The 24,386-nt window shown below is 36.8% G+C and overlaps 1 protein-coding gene across 4 annotated transcripts in view; it reads right to left on the minus strand.

Moving 5' to 3' along the window:
• GSK3B (glycogen synthase kinase 3 beta) overlaps positions 1 to 24,386 on the minus strand; it is a 167,498-nt gene that overhangs the window by 3,873 nt on the left and 139,239 nt on the right. For 2 of the 4 annotated variants that reach the window (XM_004577874.4, XM_058661948.1), the window contains exons 9-11: positions 23,462 to 23,500; positions 20,712 to 20,898; positions 8,883 to 8,981 (exon numbers count right to left, since the gene is read on the minus strand). In XM_004577874.4, the coding sequence (XP_004577931.1) occupies positions 8,883 to 8,981; positions 20,712 to 20,898; positions 23,462 to 23,500 (325 nt within the window). Of the gene's footprint in view, positions 1 to 4,205; positions 4,256 to 8,882; positions 8,982 to 20,711; positions 20,899 to 23,461; positions 23,501 to 24,386 lie in introns of all 4 variants that reach the window. The other 2 variants (XM_058661949.1, XM_004577875.2) reach the window with 2 other exon arrangements.

Below are 24,386 nucleotides of genomic sequence, written 5' to 3' on the forward strand. Positions count from 1 at the left end.
CCTTTAAACTTTTAAAAGTTATGCAAAGAACATATGTCTTACATTAGTGCGGTACACGTCACAATTTATAAACTACACCCAGCTTTCCCTGTGGGTCACTCATATTAGTACAACTTGTCATAATTAATGAAACACACCTAGGTTCCCCTTTTTCATTTATCCAGACTTTCATCCCTCTTAGTCTCTAAGCAATCAAGATTCTGTGTTCAGACTTAGTATTTTTTTATGCTATCATGTATGAGGGAGAACATGTAGTATTTGTCTTTTTCTTCACTCAATATGATGTCCTCCTTGTCCATTCATTTGATGCAAACGACAAATTTGATCTTTTTTTATGAGTGAAAAGCATTCTACTTGGTATACATGCCACATATTCTTTATCCATTGATCTGATGATGGAGATCTTGTTTGATTTTTTGTCTCTTACTATTGTAAGTAGGGCTGCAATATATATATATATCCGTGGAGCCAGCATATCTCTGATACAATCATTTAACATCTTTTGGGCACATACCCAGTAGTGGAACTGTTGGATATTACAGCTATTCTGTTTGAAGTTTTTAAAGAAATCTCTACACTGTCTAACACAGTGGTCATACCAATTTACATTCCCACCAACAGCGTGTAAGAGTTCTCCTTTCCCCACATGTTCACCAGCATTTTTTTTTTAATAACAGCCTTGAGCAGTCATTTAAAAAAAAAGATATATTTGAAAGAGAGAGAGAGAGAGCAAGAGCAAGAAAGGACAATCTTCCATCCACTGGTTCACTCCCCAAATGGTCACAACATTGAGGCTGGACCACCCTGAAGCAGGAGCTTGGAACTCTAGCCATTACCTGAGTCATTCTCCACTGCTTTCAAATCAGAAGTATTAGCAAGGAGCTGGATCTGAAGTGGAACAACCAGAATTTGAAATGGTGACCATGAGGGATGCCAGCAACCCAGGTGGTAGTTAATACACTGTACCCAATGTGGGCCCCAAATCACAATTCAATTCATTAAGTTTCTGCAAAACTGCCATAACTACTCACAAGTATCTTACCATATAAGTAAATGTGAACATTATGGCATCAGAGTTCATTAGGTTCACATTGACCGTAGCATGTAGTTTTATTAACTTACCAATACAGCATATGAACAGGTGGCAAGAGAGGTTACATGAATAGAATCCATGTTGTTCTTTTTTTTTTTAATTTTATGGTACAATTATGTAGGGTCTGGGATTCCCCCCAAAATCCGACCCCCAACTTATTTTCCCCATATCTTTACAATATTACAGTCATTCATAAAAAGTTATGATTCAATCAGTTTGTTATTTAAGTGTGCCCCGACACTGCTGGTAGAGACAATGAGAATCTACTCTTAAAAGCCAGGTAAGACTGCCTTTTCTAATAATCATGTCTAATATTTCATTTTTGATTGTGGTCTTCCTCAGGTAAAATTTGCTTAAAGGGAGTTTTACCAACAATGACCATCTAAATTCTCCAGTCAATACCAGTATCAATTAGGCTCTTTTCCCCAGATCATGTAGGAAGCTGGCATGGAAGTGGAGCAACCAGCACACAAATCAGTGTCCACATGGGACACTGGCAACACAGATGGCAGCTTTACCCCACTACACTACAATATTTTCCTCCCACAATATATACTTCCATACTAGTATGTTAGTAAAAAGACATACTTTGGGTATACTAGATTAGATCTTTTGTGTTTTACATAGTAGCTTGTACAGTTGAGAATATTAACTATAATACAATTCTCTAGTTTATTTTGTTCTCTCTCAAGCTCAACTAACCAGGTACGTCTCGTGATAAATCAAGTTCTCTAAGAGACAACAGTTTGGCAGCCTGAAATATACTATTTATACTATGTAGTTAGCTCAGAATGTTCCTATGCAAGTTCTTCTAATTGGAAATGCCTGCACTATAAAACAATGTCCTGGAAATTAGTGTTATTAATTAGCATGAACAAACAATACTTACCAGAATGAAAATATACTCCAAGCATATATGTTAAATATAAATAGCATATTTGCAATGCATATTTATATATAAATATACATTGAAATAATATCCATACTATTGAAATAAAATGCCAATTATGAGGAGGAATAATTTTTACTTTTATTTTTAGAATACCTATAATTATTTTAGCAATTCTGTGTGCACAATGAGGGAGACAACCACCAGTTCTCCTTTCATATTATTCTGAGGAAAACAAGCTGCAACAAGATATCAAAGTGGCCTTCAGTCACTGTAAAACCAGCAGTGAGATTTAGATATTCTGTTTAAGCTTCCTGTTGATGTACCTGGAAAGGCAGTGGATGATGGCCCAAGTTCCTAGAGCTCTACAACCCACGGGGAGACTGAAAGAGAGGTTCCTGGCTCTCCGCTTTGGTCCGGCCCAGCCCTGGCTGCTACATGAACTTGGGAGTGAAAAAGCAGAAGAAAGACACTCCACATCTCCACCTTTTTAGTAAATAAACCCTAAAACACCCCCCCCCCCCCGTTGAGGAATAAAGAAGGAAAGTAAGTAAAAGTATGTGATCTCACACAAGAAACTAAGGGAACACTTAAACATCCAGAAGAATGTTTGAGAGGCTATTTGCCAACTTGTTCAAAAGGTTCTGAAAGTACTTTTGGAGGAAAAAGGAAAACATCAGATAAAATTTTTGACTTAACAGAAAGAACATATTCTGCGTGCAAGTGCACGCACACACACGAAGTGGGATCAAACTGTTATTGATATAGGTGAGTTTGTCATACTGGAATAATCTGAAATAGAAGTCTATTTCAGATGCACAGTCAACATGAGAAAATAGATGCAGCACTTTAATTACAAAAGGCAGCAACATGACATGGTCATCAAGTTGTTTAATGCCTAAAAATATTTACATGCGTGCATACTCCCAAACGCATTCTTGCAATGGGAAGATAGAAGAACTTGCAGTAGTACGGAACGATGTAAACTGGGACACATTTTCTACAAGGCAATCCGACAACACGTAGCAAAGGCTTCAAAAACTCCTCTAATCTTTTGGCTCTACTTGCAAAAATTTAAGGGAATAAGCATGGTCTTATGCAAAAATATTTTCTTTACATTTCTCAAAAGCAATAACTCACCCCCTCTTCTAGCAAAAACCAAACAAAACAAATCTTGAACACCAATCCAAACGTCCAAGCATAAACAATTAAATTACGATACAGTCTTAAGAGTATCAGTTAAATATTTCACAGCCACAACCTTTTACCTTCAAAATAGCATAAACACATTTCTAAAGGTATTATGTATCTGTTCAGTCATATAAAGACTAATTTCAAATATAAATAGTACCCCTGACTATTTTTTGGAAGTAAGAAGGTGACAAATCTCTACTTTCTAAAATAATTGTATATGTGTTTAATAGAGAAAAATTCCTATTTTTCAAAAAAAAAAGTTGTACTTCTAGGAAATTCCACATTCCCATCTGAGTTAAGAAAAACAGAAAACAAAAAGGGAAGGGTTATGAAGAAGAGCAGTGAGGACTTATTTTGCATATTCTACAACAGAGTTAAGAATATATTCTTATGGCACATTTGTAAAACTGGCTTATAGGGAATCTAACAAGGGTATGAAGGATGGCAACTCTCATTTTAAAAAAAGTGAGCACTCAGTAACTGACTTAATTTGCTTTTAATATTTCACCTCTTCAAAATGGTGGAAAAAAAACAATGGCAGAAATTCCTCTGAGCTTAATTCTGCCCAACCAGAAAGTACTAATGATAGGTTAAGGGGAATTTTGAGGTGAAACTTGATTATAATAAGGAATAGGGGCTATTGGTCATAACTAACTCTGAGGCAGACTTCAGCAAGACAGATGTAATAATAATTCACCAAAATAAATGGGTATTATTTTACAGCTGCAGTGCTTAAAATAACCTAATAATGGACAAGAAACAAATTATAGATAACAATTCTGATCAAGTAATTGCATATAATCTCAATGGAACTACATGTAGCAGAACCAATTAAAAGTTTTCTCTGATGAATCCATAATTTAAAAAATATATAAATTTGTAAAGGGCACATATAATCAAGGAAAAATAGAAAGTAACAATGTGAACCTGTAAAAATAGGCCAGAATAGGTTTAAACAGCAAAAGCTTTTCAAAACAAGATGAAAAAAGTTAAGTTCCTTGACCAGGTAAAATGACAGAGAAGACAGACCTTATCCACTGCTTAACATGATTCCCTTTTCTGTTAGAAGGGTTCTCAACCTGGAAAGGATATAACAAAAATCCTAATAAACCAATGCAACCTAAGAAAATGAGGGCAATTTATACATTTCAAATGTTTTTAAAATTCAGAATCCATAGTCTACAAAGCAGATCTAAAACAGATTACAGAAATATATAGTTCACAAATATTTAGGCACTAGAAATTTCTTTTAAAAAGTTTATTTCCCAACTCTGACAGTGCCACATTAAAATTTTATATATTTTATTTGAAAGAGAGAGAGAGAGATATGTAAATGGAGGGAGGGAATGAGAGGGGGAGAGAGAGAAGGAAAGGAGAGGGAGGAGGGAGAGAGAGAGACAGATATGCAAATGGAGGGAGGGAGAGGGCGAAGGAGAAAGAGAGACCTTCCCACAACTAGTTTATTCCCAAATGCCCCAAACAGCTAGGGGCTGAAGACAGGAACCAGTAACTCCACTTAGGTCTCCCACGTGAGGAGCAGAGACCAAAACAGTCAAGTCGTCCATTATCTGGCACTCCCTTAGGGTGTGCATTATTAGCAGGACGATGGAACTGGAAGCAGAGCTGGGACTGGAATTCAGGGATTCTGATAATACAGGAAGAGAGGGTATTCTCAGTGGTGTCTAAATCACTGAGACAAAAGCCCATAATGTTCACCTTGGACTATCTTGTTTGATTAAAAAAAAAAAAAAAGGCTGAAAGTTTTGTTGACAGCAGCAAGGCCTTTTACAAAATTTTTCGTATGATTTATATATAAATCAGTATTTTAAGGTCAATCTATAGTTAAGTAAATAAGAGGTAATCAATCACTCAGAGACCAACAGAAGAGTAATAGCTGGTAAACTTGTTTAGTTCCATTTAACTATCCCCTCTTACTTGAGGAAAGACAAAACACCTATAGTAGGCTCTGATTTATCCTTTGACATATTAATAAAATTAGCTGCATAGAGGTAAAACATTGATATGTTTATAAAATGTGCAGGTGGTAAATAACTGTATAGAAACAGAAAATATCCAGCTTTAGTATAGAAAATGGTCATTAATAGTGAGAGGACATCAGCCATCAATAAATGACTTGTTTGGTTCTGAACAATCCCCATGGTAGGATTACAGAGTGGAAGAAGCTGTAAGGGAATTCACTGCAGGGTGAAAAGGAATACATTTTCTTACAGTTGGTGTCATAAACACACATGCTCATTCTTGTACTAAGTTTCCAGTAACTGATTATACATCATCGTGGGATGACTACTTTCCTCTAAATTAGTGGTTTAACAAATTTGAAGATTTATTTATTTGAAAGAAGCAGTGATAGAGAGGGAGAGACACAGACAAAGGTCTTCCTTCTACTGGTTCATTCCCCAAGTAGCCGCCAACGGTCAAGGCTGAACCAGATCTATAAAAAGAGAAAGATCTTCCATCAGCTGGTTTACCTCCCCAAATGGAAGTAATGACCAGAGCTGAGCCAAACTGAAGCCAGGAGCCAGGAGCTTCGAGTCTTCCACATGAGTGCAGGGTCACAAGGATGGGAAGTGGAGCAGCTGGGACACCAACTGGCGCCCATATGGGATCCTGGTGCTTGCAAATTGAGGATTTAGCCACTTAGCCATTGTGCAGGGTCCAAGAAGAAGACAGTCAACATTGCCTTCCAATGCCTAAGTTTATTTATTGACATGCCTGGTTCTGTTCCTGGTTGGCAATAACAATAACTAAAAATTGTAGCAGCAGCTTCCTTTACTAACAGTCAAAATGATCAAGCAAAAGTCCTGCATACTTTGTACAGTTTATATCTCTTCTCACAACTCTACTACAGGTATTTACTATTTCTGTTTTTATGGATAAGAAAACTGAAGCTAAGAGAACAGAGGACATACAAACTTTAAAGTCTCTGTAAACACTGTAACTGACACTGCCAAATTCTTATTTAAAATATACATACTTGTATATTTAAATACAGTTATTGAGGTCATAAATCACTTGCTCTAGATGAACATTTTCTGAAGTACTATTTGGCCTTCATGACTTTGGCCCCATAGAAAACTATTTTTCGGGCATTGTGTGATAATGTAGTGGTTAAAGTCTTTGGCTTGCACGCGCTGGGATTCCATATGGGTGCCAGTTCTAATCCCGGCAGCCCTGCTTCCCATCCAGCTCCCTGCTTGTGGCCTGGAAAAGCAGTCAAGGACCGCCCAAAGCCATGGGAATCTGCACCCATGTGGGAGACCCAGAAGAGCTCCTGGTTCCTGGCTTCAGACTGGCTCAGCTCCAGCTGTTGCGGCCGCTTGGGAGGTGAATCATCGGACCGAAGATCTTCCTCTCTGTCTATCCTCCTCTCTGTATATCTGGCTTTCCAATAAAAATAAATAAATCTTCAAAGAAAAAAAAAAAGAAAACTATCTTCCTTTAACTATGACTACTATGGTATCATGCTTTAGGTTTATTTCAATGGGCATTTAAATAATATATTCATATAAAACTATTACATTTAATGTTAGGATGTTAATAAGAAGTTCATTTACTAAAATAAAATCTGAGCTCTTAAAGCAGAACAGCAGGGCCATAAATATTACTTCTTTAAGACACCAGAACACTTTTTATCTAATCAGTGGTGGATTAGAAAAAATTATTTGAAAGGCATAGTGATATAGAGAAAGAGTACAACATAGACACCACCAGCAGGTCTCTTACGTACCGACTTATTGAATAAACACACAGTACCGTTGACTACGCTACAATCAAAAATAGAACTGGGAACTCAACCCAATTCTCCTATAGGATTGCAAGCATCTAAGTACTTAAGCCATTCATACTACCTCCCAGGATATTTGTCCGCAGGGAACTGAAATCAGCAATTGTGCTGGGACTTGAACCCAGGCACTATGATATGGGATGCAGGCATCTAAAGCAGCATCCTACCTGCTATAAAAATGCCTGCTTCCACAACTGGAAAGTTTAACAGATATTCTTCATTTAGTCACTAGGAACATCTCAAAGTAATACAAGAAATCTTTGGTGATCAAAATTTATATTCTGTGAATAATTCTATTTCTGGCCTCCATTACTATTCCTTATACCCTGTAAATTTTGGAGTAAACTCTCAGTAAAACTGTAATGTCAGTTTCCACTTTTAACTAACTCTGATTTTTAATTGCTGTAACAATATCCTTCCAATAATGTACGATTTTTTGTGAATGCTATAATTCATTCCAAAGCAACATGTAAATTAGGTTATACCAGGCTTCTATCAGGAAGACAGTCTACCCAAAACTTCAGGCTAAATCAATAATGAGTTTGGCAGGCAACTCACACGAAGAAAAATTATTTCAAATTATTGAAACTTACCAATCATAATTATCATGTGTTTATTAAGTCTCAAGCAATTCAATAATACTTTGGAAAGAAGTTCAAGAAGTGTATAGATTCAGAGTTAGTATCGGCTTCATGCTGTGAACAACCAAATTAACCCAACCTGGGACATTATGCATTATATTAATCAGCAGCTCATTTACAGTTGTGTTTTCTTCCTGAATAAGGCATAGTTTTATTAGAAAGCATATTTATATTTAGAATAATTTAAAGAACATTTCAGCACACCTTTGATTTTTACATTACCTTAGATCTGCATTTCTACTTTACAGATTGAGAAAACAAGTAAGATGCTAACAAAGGCAACATGTACGATGGACTTTGAACTAGAAAAAAGACCTTTCTTTACAGTATTTCCTATGTCGAAGGCAGGACGTGGACTAGAATGAGGTGTCTGTAATCTTCATTGGAAAATTAAGATCAAATTTAAACAAAAAAAGACAACAGATGGAATCTGATCTTTACTGTTGAGTGCTATGAATTATTCCTCAGAGTCTATCTCCTGCAGCAAAAAACACTCTCAATAAAAATGGGTCTCAATCCATCTTGGTTCAATGTGACATAGGATATAATTAAAATAAGAGCCAGTCCTTGCCATCTGATTTTTTTTGTTGTTGCTGGTGCTGGTGGTAGGGGAATATAGGTAGCAAATTATAAGATTTTAACCTTGCTACCTATTGTAATTTCTACCTTCTTTATCTAGTCATTGGTTGGAGAAACTTTAACTCACTGAAGGATTGTGTGTTTTCAGAGTATCTCCAGTGACAATAAGTCTCCAAGAATAAGGCCCCACTACCATCTGGCTAAGGGACCAGCAGCACAACCTAGCTCTAACCTGGGAGTTCATGGAAGATATACTTTTAAGAGACTGGAGCCTAGTCAGATCCTGATCTAAATCTCAGTTTTAGCCTTTCCAAATGAATAGAAATTATACCAACTTACATTTTATACTTTTTATAAATTTCTCTAATGCAATATAATTTACTAGGAAGGCATTCAGTAACATACCTGTACACATAGTTTTCTGCTGTAAGCATTTCACTGACACATAGTAAAAATAACTACGGTAACAGAATTTAGTAAGATATTCATATTATATACTTTATATATAAAATATTTGTGTAACTGTTTTATGTTTTTTGTAAAATATCAGCATTTTATTCATATTTACTCATTTGCCTGCACCATGTTTTTAAAATGTGAGAATTAAATGCTCACACTCATCACATGAAATGGTGATTTTTTTTTTTTTTTTTTAAACAGAAGACATTTAAGTGTCCTTACCTGAGGCTGCTGTGGCATTTGTGGGGGTTGAAGCAGCTGCTTGAATTCTAGCATGAGGAGGGATAAGGATGGTAGCCAAAGGTGGATTACTTGACAGTTCTAGAAGAGGTAAGACAAAAATGTTATTATAGTTCATTCTAAACCCACTGGTAGCACTAAACGTAAACTACTACATTTAGATAACAGTTTCACGGAAAAAGAACACATGACTAACCCATATCTATAACTCAATCAATGAACTAGCCATCAACTTTCACAGAAAGTTCACAGAAACACTGTGGTGCATAATTAGGGTACTCCCTGATGATGTTAAGTTATGTCTGAGAACTAGAGATATCTTGGGGAACAGCAGTGGCCAAAAGTTTGAGGCTTAGCATATTAGTAAGACATGCTCTGCTTTTTTATGGACTTAAATATATTAGTTCTTCCCACTGTACTCTGGCAGAATATGGCTATAGCAACTGAGGCTTTTGAAGTCATAGCAAAAAGAGAAAGAGTATGGTCTGTGTCTCTAAGCATGTGAAAACTGGATCTAAAGACCAACCCATCAAACTGCTTAAGAACCATGTAAATACCACTAGAAAGAGGATTCAAGAAACACCTGTTTAAAGTTTCACTGCTTTTATTTAAAATAGAATATCTTTAAAACCCAGGAAATTCAAAGCCACATTTTAAGCCTTTTGCCTTCTTTAAAGAACATCTAATCATTGTTTGGAGAAATTTTATAATTCATTGGAGGATAAGGTATTTTGGGAATATCTTTTATTGTTACCTTTTGGAAGTTTGAAATAGGCTTTTTACTTGTATATGAAAAAAAAAGTTCTGTCAACTGAATATAGGTTGCCTTTCCCAGCCCTCCAACAAGTACAAAGTTCTGCATGGGAATTTTAAGGAACTATTCTAACATTAGATGTTGATACACAGTGAGCTAATCATGTAAATAGAAGCGGGTGTTGTTAGCTTTAGGTTATATGACTGTCTGGTCTCCCAAGCTGACTGCTTGCCATTCCAGCATTTAACCTGTGATATTCATGTTGGCTCTAACGTGTCATGGTTTGAAGGAATAATTTTGTGACCAGGGAAAAAATATTCTCTGAGCTATACTTGTATATTATGATAATCTAAAGACATAGCATGAAGTAAAGTGAATTTCACATAAAATAAGATCAACTAATGACCCGATTGATAAATTTAATTAATAAACAAAGACTAACAAAATGCCAAGTCACTGGCATTTAGTATATTCACAATGTTGTGCACCTATTACCCTCTTCTAGTTCCAAAACATTTTCAATATCCCAGAAGAAGCTCCAAGTCCTGGCAAGAACAGTAAATATTTTTGTTCAGCCAGATTTTTTTTTTAATTAAATGAATTTATTTTCATTTAAAAGGCAGAGACAAAGGCAGAGAGAGAGAGAGAGAGAGAAATTTCTATAATAGCATTTTAATGGCATTTAACAGCTGCACCAAATGTTCTTTTTTTTTTTTTTTCAATAAACACTGATTTATACAACTTGGTACCAGAATACTAGAACTGATACTAAACCAGATACCAAATGATATCAGATTCTGGAAGGCAAAAGCAATAAATTTATTCCATGATTTATGAAAGATTAACAGGAAGAATAGATTAAAACTGACAGAAACTGGAAAAATCACTGCACTAATTCTTAGGTTCTAAGAGATGTTGTTTTCTCACAATCCTATCTAGTGGTGGTTTTGCTTCTCAATGAGGAATATGAGATCCTATGCCAGTTTTAGCTTAAGTCAGTGCAATTTTAACCCATAATTTTATACCTAGGAAGCCAACACAATTGTTTGGTAACAGTCATGGCAGACCCAAGGAATACATACAATAGGGGCAGTACATTGTATTCTTTATTAGCCTATACAAGGAATCCAGACTTACTATCCCAATTAATTAAAGACCCTAAAACAGAAAGTCTTCTTAAAAATTCATGCACCTACCCACATATCCATCCAATAGTACTAAAGAGTACGTCAGATCCCAGAACAGACACACAAAAAGATAACTATCCTTTTCTGGTCAACAGAAATAGGATTGAACAACTGAACCAATCAGCTGGCAAGAAAGAAAGACGTTCAGCTTCAGCACAGTGGCATATCCAAACTGAAAGAGCTCTTTGATCATGTGCCCAACATCTAATAGAAAACTTGAAAAAGAAGGTTAAGGCATTTTGATAAAGCTCCTGTTAAGATAATCTATAACACTGACTTGCTTTCAGAGCCTTGACCCATCCTGTACTGCTTTCCCAGGCCACAAGCAAGGAGCTGAATGATTCAGGAAGTGAAGCAGCTGGACACAAAGTGGCATCCAGAGGCAATGCAAGGTGAGGATTTAGCCACTAGGCTATCATGTCGGGCCCTCTACTTTCTTGTATAAACTTGCCTTCTAGAACCTCCTTTCTCTCTTATCATCTGCTTTCTTCTCTGAACACACTTGCCTATCTCCTCTAAGACATCCATAAATCTGCTGAGTCTACATGTTGCTTTTTGAGTGCTTCAACTATCCTAACTCTCAGTTAAACCAACGGTTCCCCAAAGTTCTGGCCTAGGTATTAGGATACCACTCTTTAAATCACTACAAAGTTACCACTCTCTCTGAAAATGCAGCTAAGTGGCAGAGGAGTAGACTTCAGGTTAAACCATTTTTTTTTTTTACAATCTTTATTAGCTAATTAGGGCAAAAAGGTTCAAGGGTTACAGGAAAGTGGGCAAGACTATTATTTCCACATTCTTTTTCATGTATCTGGGGTAAAGGGGGAGACAAAGGGAGAAGCCCCATCCAGTCTCCCACCCATCCCAGGTCCCCAATGTGGGGCATGCTCCGAGGGTCTTGCCCAAGTGGCTTTGACAGTTCAACAGATATGAATTGCTGCCAATCTCGCCACTCCAAGCACAACCAGGTCACTGAAGAATCCACTGGTTGACACAGTCCACCCTAGAGTCTATGTTTGCCCAGTTTTTCACTGCCAACATATGGCTGAGGTAGCTGACCAATTTGTTCTGTCCTCTGTCTTTTCATGGTTAGAGTTCTGAGTCCGGCAGTTCGATTGGGGAGATCCCCAAAGAAACTTTGTCTGAGGTGTTCCCAGACCAGGTTCTTGTGTGTGCTTGCAAGTACTGGGCCCAGCATAGTCCATCACCCCGATCAGCTGGTGGTTGCAACTGGGGTTAAACCAATTTTGCCAGGTCCTCAGGAGGACTCTGTTTGTTGAAAGATCTTCAACTGACAAAACTTAATGCTAACTTTGGCTTAAAAAAAAAAAAAAAGGACTAGGGGATTGTGCATAATGGAATGGGAGAGAAGACATATTAAACAACTTATTCCCTAGTATTTTCCAGGCTTGGAATAGACAATCAGTGAATAAGAAAAACGATCATTGTTAAAATTTTCCTGATCCCAGCTGCTTCCTCAGGTTCATTCACTTGTATTCTATCTCTGAGGTTTAATGAGAAAAAAGGAAGAAAAGGAGGTGTGTCAAAAGTTGTCCTGGTTTCCAATATCTAGATGCAGATAATACCATTGGTCATGGGTGAGAGGACAATTAAGTTTGGCTACCAGAAAACCAAGGTCTAATATTCCTCCAGTCTACTGATTGAGGCTTTCAGAGGATCTCACACTGTTCTGTTCACCTCTCTCCTTCTGGTTGATCACACAAACACTTCTTGTGATTATAAAGTAATACTAACTAATATTTAGTAGGATAAACTAACATGAGTTCCAAACCTTAAAATTTTGGTTAGTTCTGTTCTAAGTGATATTTTAATTAAATACTACATTTTATACAAAGTGCTTAACTTTCAGAGTTTAGTTTATTGCAAGTTAACTTTAACCAAAATACCAACTACAGGATCCGGTTAGCCCAAGGGGTTAAGCCACAGTCTGCAACACTGACAGCTGAAGGCTGATCTGTGTGCTGGCTGCTCCACTTTCAATCTAGCTTTCTGCTAATGTGATTGGAAAAGCAGCAAAGATGGCTCAACAGCCAGGACCCGTGCTACCACCTGGGAGACCCAAATGAAGTTCCAGGTCCCTGACCTTGGACTGACACAGTCCAACTGTTGTGGCCATTTGGGCAGTAAACCAGCAGACAGTAAATATTTGTCTCTCCCTCTTTCTGCAACTCTTTCAAATAAGCAAGCAGATTAAAATAAATAAATAAATAAAATAAAACAACAGTAGCAACTAAAGGGAACATTAGAAATGTCTCCTAAACAGTAGTTGCATGAATCAACAGGGTTTCCAAAAGTTCATGGAAGCTTCACATTATCTTTTATTTTCATTTTATCCATGACCTTTTTGAAATCTCTTTGTACCACGTTTATTCAAAGTGGTATGTGTCATTCATTTAAACATTTATTGAGCATGTACTACATGTAGATTGGGGATTATCTAACTGGGGAACACTAATGTAGACTTCACTAAAAATCTGTTTTGAAGACAGAAGAGTGTTTAACACTGCTTACAGCAGATGCTCCCAAACCCTCCCAACTGTTTCTACTTCTGCATTTTGACTGCACTACCAACTGAACGTTGGTTTCACTTCAACCCCTTGAATTAATGTTTCATTCTGATTATTCATTATTTACTGTCAAGTAGCATGTGCTTTAAAGCTACATATGGACAAAAGCCACATTTCTGCATTAGGAAACAAAAACACTACCTGGAATCACTGCTGTAAAACCAGAACAGAGAGCATCAACTAGAATGACACCGAAGAATACCTCTTCCCTGCACAGAGAAAAAACCTTTTCTCACAGAAAAACTGAGAACCAACAGTGATTAGACACTCGTGGAGAAAGTACTATTAATATGATCTTAGCCTGGTTTCAGAATGGCTGCAAATATAGGACATTTTATTGCTTAAAAAATAATAAAAGAGGCCAGATATCAAAATGAAGGTACTTTCAACTTAATACATTTAGCTTGACTAAAGGTGATTTCAGGGTCTGGCACAGTAGCCTAGTGGCTAAAGTTCTTGCTTAGCACAATGCCGGGATCCCATATGCAGCTGCTTGGGGAGTGAATCAGTGGACGGAAGATCTTCCTCTCTGTATATCTGACTTTCCAATAAAAATAAATAAACCTTAAAAAACAATTTCAAGGGTATACTTATAGAGTCTGCTAGAACAAATACAAAGATTCAATAATGTACATCTTTGTCTCTGATATTCATGGAATCACATAGTTACAAAGACTCTACATGTTCTATAAACACACCATATCCAAATATGCATGCACTATTCAAGTTCTCAAAAATATACACATTCAGATAGTCATATATATATATATCTGATATACTAGGGAAATATTAAATGTTTAAATATTCCTTAAACTCATTAATTAATCTTAAACATTTTTATAAACACTAAATGTATGGATAAGTTGGAGTTGAATTGTCTATTCTTCTTTAATCTGAACCTTTACTTCAAAAAGGTATGTATCAAAGGTGAAGTATTATAACAATGTTGAGGGTTTTAAGGGCAGTACAGTTGGCTAACTGTAGCTAGCTAACCTGCTCACTCTTCAAAGTCCTTCAGCATTTTCAAGACCATATTCTAAAAATTTAAGCCAACTTATTTCTTATTTTATCTGTCTTATATGTATTCAAGAACACGTAAATTGCATTATATTTTTCATGTATGAAGCATTTATACATGAATGCTCACAGTATTTACAATAGACAGATAGAAACAACCAAGTAAATAAGAGTAAATCCATATAATAAAAAATACTATTTAGCCATTAAAAATAATGAAGTACTGAAATGTGCTACACTGATGAACCTTGAAAACACACTAAGTTAAAGAAGCCAGACACAGAATAACACATACTATGTACAATATCCTTAAGGATGCAAAGCAAATTGGGTTGCAGGGAGGGCTAATGTGGAGTCAGTGCTGAATGGCAACAGGGTTTTCTTTAGGAGCAAGTTCTTTTGGAACGTGGTAAAGGAAGTAGTTGTGTAATACTGTGAATGTACCAAGTGCCACTGAACTGCTCACTTTAATATGTTTACTCTTTCTTGGATTTCATGTCAGTGTTTATTTTTAAGATTTATACCATCAATATGGGGAGAGAGCTTGGGAAGGAGTTGGGGAAATCCCAGAGCCTATGAAACTGTGTCATTAAATGAAATAATAATAATAATAATAATAATAATAATATTTATACCACTAGGGCCCAGTGCAGTGGCCTAGTGGGCTAAATCCTTGCCTTGCATGTGCTGGGATCCCATATGGGAGCTGGTTTGTGTCCTGGCAGCCCCGCTTCCCAACAAGTTCGCTGCTTGCGGTCTGGGAAAGCAGTGGAGGACGGCCTGAAGCCTTGGGACTCTGCACCTGCATGGGAGATCCAGAAGAAGCTCCGGCCTTTTGGGCTTTGGATTGGCTCAGCATTGACCATTGAGGCCACTTGGGGAGTAAATCATCAGAAGGTATATCTTCCTCTCTGTCTCTCCTCCTCTTTGTATGTCTGACTTTCAAATTAATAAAAATTGTTTTTGACAAAAGAAAGACAAAGATTTATACCATCAGAGATAGGGAGAGACAGACAGAGACAGAGAAGAAAAAGACAGAGATCTTTTATTCAATGGTTCACTCTCCTAATAGTGACAATGGACAGGGCTATGGTCTGGGTGATGTGATTTCCTACATGGATTCCAAGGGCCCAGGCACTTAGGTCCTCTTCCACTGCCTTCAGGTGCATTAGCAGGAATTTGGAACAAAAGTGGAATAGTCAGGATTTGAATCTGCACTCAACTATAAAATGCTAACATCACAACTGGAAACTTAAATCATTTGCTTAACACTGGGCCCAAGTATTTCATTTTTGATAATCACACGATACACATATTATAAAGTACATAACAAACAGCCTTAACATAAGAAGTATTTTCCAAAGTCTATACATTACTAGTTTCACACTGTATTTTATGTTTTCCCAAGAAATGTGTCTGACAAGGTTTTTCTTAATAGTTTACAGTGAACAAAGAGTATGCTTCAGAAAAGATTGTTAATGTCAAAACAAAAGCAAAACAATCAATCCCAGGTGAAACACTGAGGTAATTTGATGTGATACAGACAGGAAAAGAAATTTAACATTAATTTACTAATTCCTAATGCTCGACAATGAGAAGTGTTGTATTGCTGCCTTTTAGAGGTTACTTTAAAAGCAATCCTGTGGGCCCCGGAGTGGTTAGCCTAGTGGCTAAAGTCCTTGTCTTGCATGCGAGAAGATCCCATATGGGTACCAGTTGGTGTTCCAGCTGCTTCACTTCCCATCTAGCTTCCTACTTGTGGCCCAGGAAAGCAGTCAAGGATGGCCCAAAACCTTGGGACCTTGCGCCCATGAGGGAGACCCAGAAGAGGTTCCTGGCTCCTGGCTTCAGATTCAGATCAGCTCAGTTCTGGCTGCTGTGGCCACCTGGGGGAGTGAGCCAGCGGATGGAGGATCTTTCTCTCTGTAAAATCTGGCTTTCCAATAAAAATAAATAAATATTTTAAAAAAAGAAAAGCAATCCTGTAAAGCTATTCTGTGTGGTTAATAAACATATCAATAGTACAAAAGAGATTAAAGTTATTATGTAAACGGTGCCTGTAGTTTATTCAGTGTTGTTCTTAGATTTAGAAAGTGCTTCATTTGCTTGGCGTGGTAGCCTAGTGGCTAAGTCTTTGTCTTGCATGTGCCAGGATCCCATATGGGTGCTGGTCCTAATCCCAGTGGCCCTGTTTTCTATCCAGCTCCCTGCCTGTGGCCTGGGAAAGCAGTGGAGGACGGCCCAAAGCCTTGGGACCCTGCACCCATGTGGGAGACCTGGAAGAGGCTCCAGACTCCTGGCTTCAGATTGGCGCAGCACTGGTTGTTGTGGCCACTCAGGGAGTGAATCATCGGATGGAAGGTCCTCCACTCTATTTCTCCTCCTCTCTGTATATCTGACTTTTCAATAAAAAAATAAAATAAAATAAATTTTTAAAGAAAGTGCTTCATGTCAAAACATAAAAGAATGTAAACCTAAGAGATTATGATGCATGGTTCAAAACGTAGTTCTACTGATTACAGACATAGTTGTAAAGGGAACATATGAACAATTTGAATAAAAATGTTTTATGACATTTATGATGTAAAACAGCAAAATTCCTAATGTTATTATAAAATACAATTTTAAGTATATTGCCAATAACAAGAAATACATTTAGAACATTAATAGAAAAAATTTGAATCATTATTTTATTTTTCAGGATTAGCAGTGTATGTCAGAAAAAAGATTTTGGGGGTGGAGACAGTGCTTATAGCATAGTGGGCTTGAGGGACGGGCATCTCATATTGGAGTGCCTGTTCAAGTTGCAGCTTTTCTACTTTGATTCAGCTCCCTGCTAATGGAGCGGTAGATGATGGCCTGAACTTCGTGCCATCTGTGTGGGAGAATCCAGTGGAGTTTTAGGCTCCTGGCTTTGGCTTGACTACTGTGGCCATTTGTGGAGTGAACCCGTGGATGGAAGCCTTTCTCTTTGCATTCTACCTTTCAAACAAGTAAATAAATATTTTTTTTTTTACAAAGGCAATTAAAAAAATCTACATTTTATAAAATGCTAAAAAGTGATTATTCTGAATGCTCACAGTGGTTATTTTGGAATTAATAATTTTAATTTTCTCTCTACTTCCAGTTTGTTTTTCAACATTTTCCTCACTTTACATGTATCATCCTTAATTAAAATCAGAGCAGTAGGAATTAAAGTAAGTTTATTTTGTTGGAAGAATCTATAGTATATAACACGGAGTCACAGGTTCTTTGCTCTGAAAGTCCTTGACAGAGGTTTGTAGTTTAATCTTGCTAAATTGAGGGTGGGGTTACAGCAGAGCAGGTAAAGCTATCGCCTGTAATGCCTACTACTTCCTATTCCGGGGCCAGTGTCCGGACTGTTTCATTTCTGATCTAGCTCTCTGCTACTGACCTGGGAAAAGTAACAGATGGCTCAAGTGCATGGGCCCTTGGCATACATGTGCAGGACCGAGAGAAAGCTCTTGGCTTTGATCTGATTGTAGCCACTTAGGGATAGAACCAGAGGATGGAAGACTTCTTTCTACTTCTCCCTCTCCATAGCTCTTCTTGAATAAATAAATAAACCTCAAAACAAAACAAAACAAAACAAAACAAACAAAAGCCTGTCAAATTGGGTTAATTTCTGGCACTATCCAGCCTTCTCTTATACATTTTCAAACACAGAGAGCAATACTTTAAAAACAAGCTGTTACGTTAACTGAAAAGAAATTTTTTTTTTCAGATTCATTACTAAATTCAGTTTGCATTTGTGTTGGTTACTGAGGTTTTTGTATGAAAAGCAAATAAAACGCCTCTGGAATTTATTACTAATATTGGAAATTTTGCCACCTGGTGGAAGAATATATGTTTACCCCTTGCTACATGATATAGTCAAGAGGTATTTTAAGACAGTTATCAAGGAGTACCTTAATTCTTTCCTTTTCCATCTGTATTTATTGTGCTTTTCTGTATATATCTTACTATCATCAACAAATTTTCTTACAATTGGGTAAATACTAGTCATAACAACATTCCAAAAAGTTTCTGGTCATCTAAAAAGTCAGAATTAATGGAATAAGTTATCTGGAATTTTTTTTTAAGTCTTATTTATTTATTTGAAAGGCAAAGTTACAAAGAGGGAGAGACAAAGAGAGAGTGATTTTTCCATCTGTTAGTTCACTCCCCAAATGGCCCCAACAGCCAGGATTGGGCCAGGCTGAAGTCAGGAGCCAGAAGTTTCATTCAAGCGTCCCTTTTAGGTGCAGCGGCCCAAAGCTTTTCGTCAACCTCTGTGCTTCCCCAGGCATATCAGCAGGGAGCTGTATCAGATGTGTAGTATCTGGGACTCAAACCAGTACCCATATGGGATGTTGGCACTGCAGATGGTGGCTCTGCCTGATACACCACAGCTCAGGCTCCTGGACCTTTTGAAAATGTAGTTTACATTAGCACTGCTAATGCTTACATGATACTGATAATAAGGTATATAGTCAACTAAGTAATTCAAGTTTATCATCAACTCGGTTGTTCACATAAACTATTCATGTGTTGAACTTCCCACTTAAGAAAATTTTAAATAGGGGAAAACATTCGCTTTGGATTAAAGGAAATTTATTGCTTTCTTGGCTCCAGTTTTCCATTTTCTGTCTATATTTCCTAGTCTAAATTTACTAACACACCAATGCATCGAATCTTTGTTTCATCTTTCCTGAATTGTATACTTTTTTAAATGGTCAATTTAATAAGGCAATCTGGGCAGCACAGTGGCTCAACTGCCTAAATCTCTGCCTTGCAGTGCCGGCATCACATACGGGTGCGTTTGTGTCCCAGATGTGCCACTTCCCATTCAGCTCCCTGGTTATGCCCTGGAAAGTAGCAGAGAATGGCTGAATGCGTTGGGACCCTACCACCTTCGTGGGAGTCCTGGAAGAGGCTCATGGCTCTGTATCGGCTCAGTCCCTGCTGTTGTGGCCATCTGAGGAGTAAACTAGCAGATGGCAGATCTTTGTCTTCCATAAAAAAATCTTTAAGAAGGCAATCGTGGACCCTGGGACGGTAGCTTATTGGCTAAAGTCCTTGCATTGCATGCGCCAGGATCCCATATGGGTGCTGGTTCTAATCCCAGTGGCCCCACTTCCCTTTTAGCCCCCTACTTGTGGCCTGGGAAAGCAGTCAAGGATGGCCTAAAGCCTTGGGACACTGTGTCTGTCTGGGAGACCCAGAAGAGGGTCTGGGTTCCTGACTTCGGATTGGCGTAGCTCCAGCCATTGCGGCCGCCACTGGACAGATCTTCCTCTCTGTCTCTTCTTCTTTCTGTATGTTTGGCTTTCTAATAAAAAATAGAATAAAATAAAAATTTAAAAAGAAGGCAATCACATCATCACTAGCCACTGTGACTGAATCAATCAATCACCTCTGGTCTTACGGAGAAAGGAACTGAAACAGAAAGATTTGTGAGGAAACAATGAGTATCTCTAGTACTTTCAGAAACCATTAATGACAATACAAACTCCATTTTTCTTCCAACGTCTTCTTAGCAGTAGTAATGGTATTAAGTACCAAAGAGAGACAGTTCTCTGTGTATGTCCCATGTATAATGCTTTGAAATGTTTATAGTTTATCTCCTGTTTATAAGGTAATTGAATTTATTCAAAGCCACCACTATTTTCTTAGCTTTTAAAAAACTTGATATAAAGGCAGATGTTTAGTGCCATGGTTAGGTCCTTGTTTGGGACATCCATGTCCTGTATTGGAGTTCACAGTCTGAGTCCGGCTAAACACACATGTGAATCAGATAATGACCGAATTACCTGGGTACCTGCTACCCACATGGGAGATCTGGATCGAGTTCTCAGCTGTTGGTCTCAGCCCAGCCTAGCCAAAGCTGTGTGGTTAAGTGGGAAATGCACCAGAAGATGAAGGCATTTCTCTTTCTCTGCCTTTCAAATCAAATTAAATAATTAAATTAAATTAAAACTCAGAAATCAAAATGTAAATTATTAGTCTTGTTAGTTATAAACACTACTCAGTATAATCAACTTCTCATGTGCCAATTTTCATAATCTATCAAAAGCCAGAGAAACCATGCCTATTTGAAAAATCTTACCTTCTACTAATTTCCATGTAATCGGGAAGTTTCCTACCTCCATAAATACTTAATATGTTCATCATTATTCTTTATAGATTATAACTAAGACAACATCATTTTGTAACTAGTGAATAACTTTTACAGAGAAATGGTGCCAGAATGTTTTGGAATTACCTTGAGTGGTGAAGTTGAAGAGTGCAGGTGTGTCTCGCCCATTTGGTAGTTTGACATTTGGGTCCCGTAATTCATCAAAAAATGAATGTGCACAAGCTTCCAGTGGTGTCAATCGAGCAGTTGGCGTATACTCCAGCAGACGGCTACACAGTGCAATTGCTTCTGGTGGAGTTCGGGGTCGGAAGACCTGTAGTACAAATTAAGGAAAAGAACAATTAATGTTTTATTTTAAGAATGTAAGTAACTCTGAGTACTCAGTTAACTCCCACCATGTATGAAAACATGGTTACATTTGGGAAAGGAACCTTACAGAATGAAAAGAGGAAATTGCTCATGACTCACCACACTGGGGTGAGCTGCTAGTTAAGACTATATGAGAAAAGCTCAGTGAATAATCTACATAATCTAATCATAACAAACATGCATATAAAATTACAGGCATATGAGAAAGTTGGGTTCTGGAGGCAAGCATAATTACAAGAGTAGAATAGATTTTCCTAAGTGTTGACAGCTATGGTAACAAAAAGATTGCCTGTTTTGCGTATTTTTAATAGAGCAATTATTGATAATGGATGGCACTATTCAAATTTGGCAATCGGGAAAAAAAAGGAGAAAAACTATCATCCTACGTCAATAAATGCTAATGAGGTAGTGTTTTCTTCTGAAAAAAAAAAAAACAGAGCCCATTTTTATTTGAAAAAATTTTTTGACTATCTAGAACTTGACAAAATGTCTGACATTGTTTTCTGAAGTGACTATTATCACAGATGTGGCCAGATTATCTTCATTAGAAATTAGAGTTTTAAATCGGGGAGAGAAAAAATGATATTTTCCATTAACAGCCACTAAGTCACAGAAAAAGTCAACTCAAGGGTATTATTGAAATAAAAAATAATTAAAAGTTTCAAAGAAATACATAGCTTTGCACTCATCTAAGAGTTAATATTTATCAATATATAAAACCATGAAATACACTTCATTCTAAATTATGGCTAAAGAACAGAATCAGAAGAGAAAGAAACAGAAATCAACAAAGACAGACCAACAGAAAGTCTTTGAAGCTAAATAAAAAGGAAATATACAATCCCCTGATAGGAAGAACACATAACTAAATAAAAGCTGTGGTGATGGGATAGACAGACACATAAAGAAGGAAATGAGGGAAACAAGACGCATCAGCAAGGAGAGAACATGCAGATTGTGACGAGGCATGGTGGAGCCTGGGAGAGTAAGGTTTCTCAGTGAGAATGGCGATGGAACACCTGACTAGTTACCTAAGCTGACTGAAGACAGGAGAACTAGTTATAAACACAGAGTTCATTATAGCTTCAAGAGCATATGTACAAGCACTTTCTATAGTGAAAATGCTTTTTATTTGATTTTGCTTTTTATACATATATCTGAAACTGAATGGAGCAGCATTTTAGGAATTTATTCAGAACCTCAAAAGGCCTCAATGTATGTTAGAAAGCCACTGTAAGATCAAAATCTGCTTTTTATATTTTTACGTACTGTGACTTGCCTTAGTCAAGCAATTTTATAGTTGTTATATTACTTGAATTATTTAGCTCTTCTGCTATTTTTGTTTATTTCCCCCTTTCTTGCTCCCAAGGTCCACAATCAAATCCAGAATGCAAAAACAATATGACCAATGAAAAAATCAGAAATTTTGTCAAAAAATATTAATCACTAATGTCATATTTTATTCCTGAGGGAAGTTTGCATCTATTTAATGTGAATTTATTCTGTTAGCTAGCAAAAATGCTTTTGCACCAATATGGTATCACATAAGCACAATGAGAAGTAGTACCAAAAATAAAAATGGTCTTGCTAACATTCAAATGTAGAGTAGCATGATTATTTTAAATTTAAAAATTTCATGTTATATTAATACAAATTTTGTGTTAAAGATATTAATAAGCCAGTGTTGTAAGGTTACTTCTGATAATTTTTGTTGAAAAAGTCATCTATCTATATCTTTTGGTGTTTTTCTAGCTATAAGTGACCATCCATATTGGTACGAAGACATATTATTAGCTTATCTTGTCAGATCTTAACTCATGGAATCAGAGTTAAAAACAATAAAGAAAAAAATCATTCCAAGAGCCTACATTTAAAAAAAAAATCAAGATTTAACCTGCCTTTACAAAAAGTATCCGCTGTTACTTTAAACCCTTTGAGACATTCTTGATGAGAAAAGCCTTGGTTCAGTATTCTGTGGACAAAGGTTAAGTGGAAAATTACGTGGGGTCAAAACCCAGTATCTCCCAGAGTTTAGATTTCTGACCATAATACAAGCTGTGGTAGAATACAACTTAGAAAATAACAGGCAAAAGCAGAAACTAACTCTTCTGAATTAACTTACTGTCTTAAGAAAAGGAAACCAACAGCTACTGAAATTTGGCTTCTAAAAAGAAGTTATGGCTGCCACGTCATTCCTTACTCAGTGAAATTGCTTTAAGACCCAATCTACGGTTTCATGAATCCTCATCAATATTTATTCTGGTAAGAATAATTTAAAAACCCTACAATTCCTAAACTTCAGTCTAGATGTTCATGAATGAATCGTCTAAAAGACAACCTAAATACACCGTAAGTAAAGCCTGTACCATAAAATGAATGAAAACAAATCACTGTACTAAGAGGTTTTCGTATTATATTTGAAGAATAAACAATTGTTTAGCCTGTTTTGCCCTGTGTTTTTATAGACCTGCCCTGAAATTTTGGGAAAGAAAAAATTAAGTACATACCCGTACTCCTGAGGTGAAATGTCCTGTTCCTGACGAATCCTAAAGATGATAATGCAGTGAAATAATCCAAACAGGGGAAGTCAATCCAAAAGAGAATAGTCCAGCAAGGAAAAATATATCCAATGTTATAAGAAATCCATGGTGTGGGGGACATAGAAATGTTTATACAGTTATAAACTTTAAACATCAGTCTCCACAGTAGCAAGTCCAAGTTTTAAAAATTATTTCACATGTATGCCAAAAAATTTTTGATTGCGCAATGGTGAGGCACAGTAAAGAAACATTTTAATTTTAACATTATGTTCCAATGCCAGTGCGTTTATTAAAAAAATACAAAATCAAAAAAAGTTAAAATCAAAATGAAATCTAGAAGTAAAGTTCCCAAAGTAAAGTGGTCTTCTACGACCTGGATTCATTATCCACAGATATGGCTGGGAGGGGGCACATTTGCCTGATTTTGAAAATTTAAATTCCCAATCTGCTAATTTTCCAGTTAATGTGTTCCAGTTATACAGTATAAACATTTTTTTGGCTAAATTACTGATGAGAGGAAAGTAATTTATATTACTATAGATTTCAAGCCAGATATTTTCAATTTGTGTGAACTAAGCAGGATGAGGCCACCGCGGATTATTCTCCATTTTGGATTGACTTCCTGCTAAAAGATGTTTAACTGCTGACATTCTCTTTTCTTAGAACTCTTCAGGAAATTGACATATCACCTCAGGAGTGCGGGTATAAACTTACTTTTTCTAGTGTAGGCATTGCCTCTTCATACCCTTGCACCCATTACTTAAGGAAAATAAATATAGAACATTCTTTCCTTTTTTGAAAAACTGAAAATAAAATTCTACATTTTTGAGTACTACAAATTCAACACAGTTCCATCTGTAAATATACCCAATTCACCCACCAAAAGCTAAAC

Source organism: Ochotona princeps, chromosome 3 (genome assembly GCF_030435755.1).
Source record: "Ochotona princeps isolate mOchPri1 chromosome 3, mOchPri1.hap1, whole genome shotgun sequence".
Classification (NCBI taxonomy): Eukaryota; Metazoa; Chordata; class Mammalia; order Lagomorpha; family Ochotonidae; genus Ochotona; species Ochotona princeps.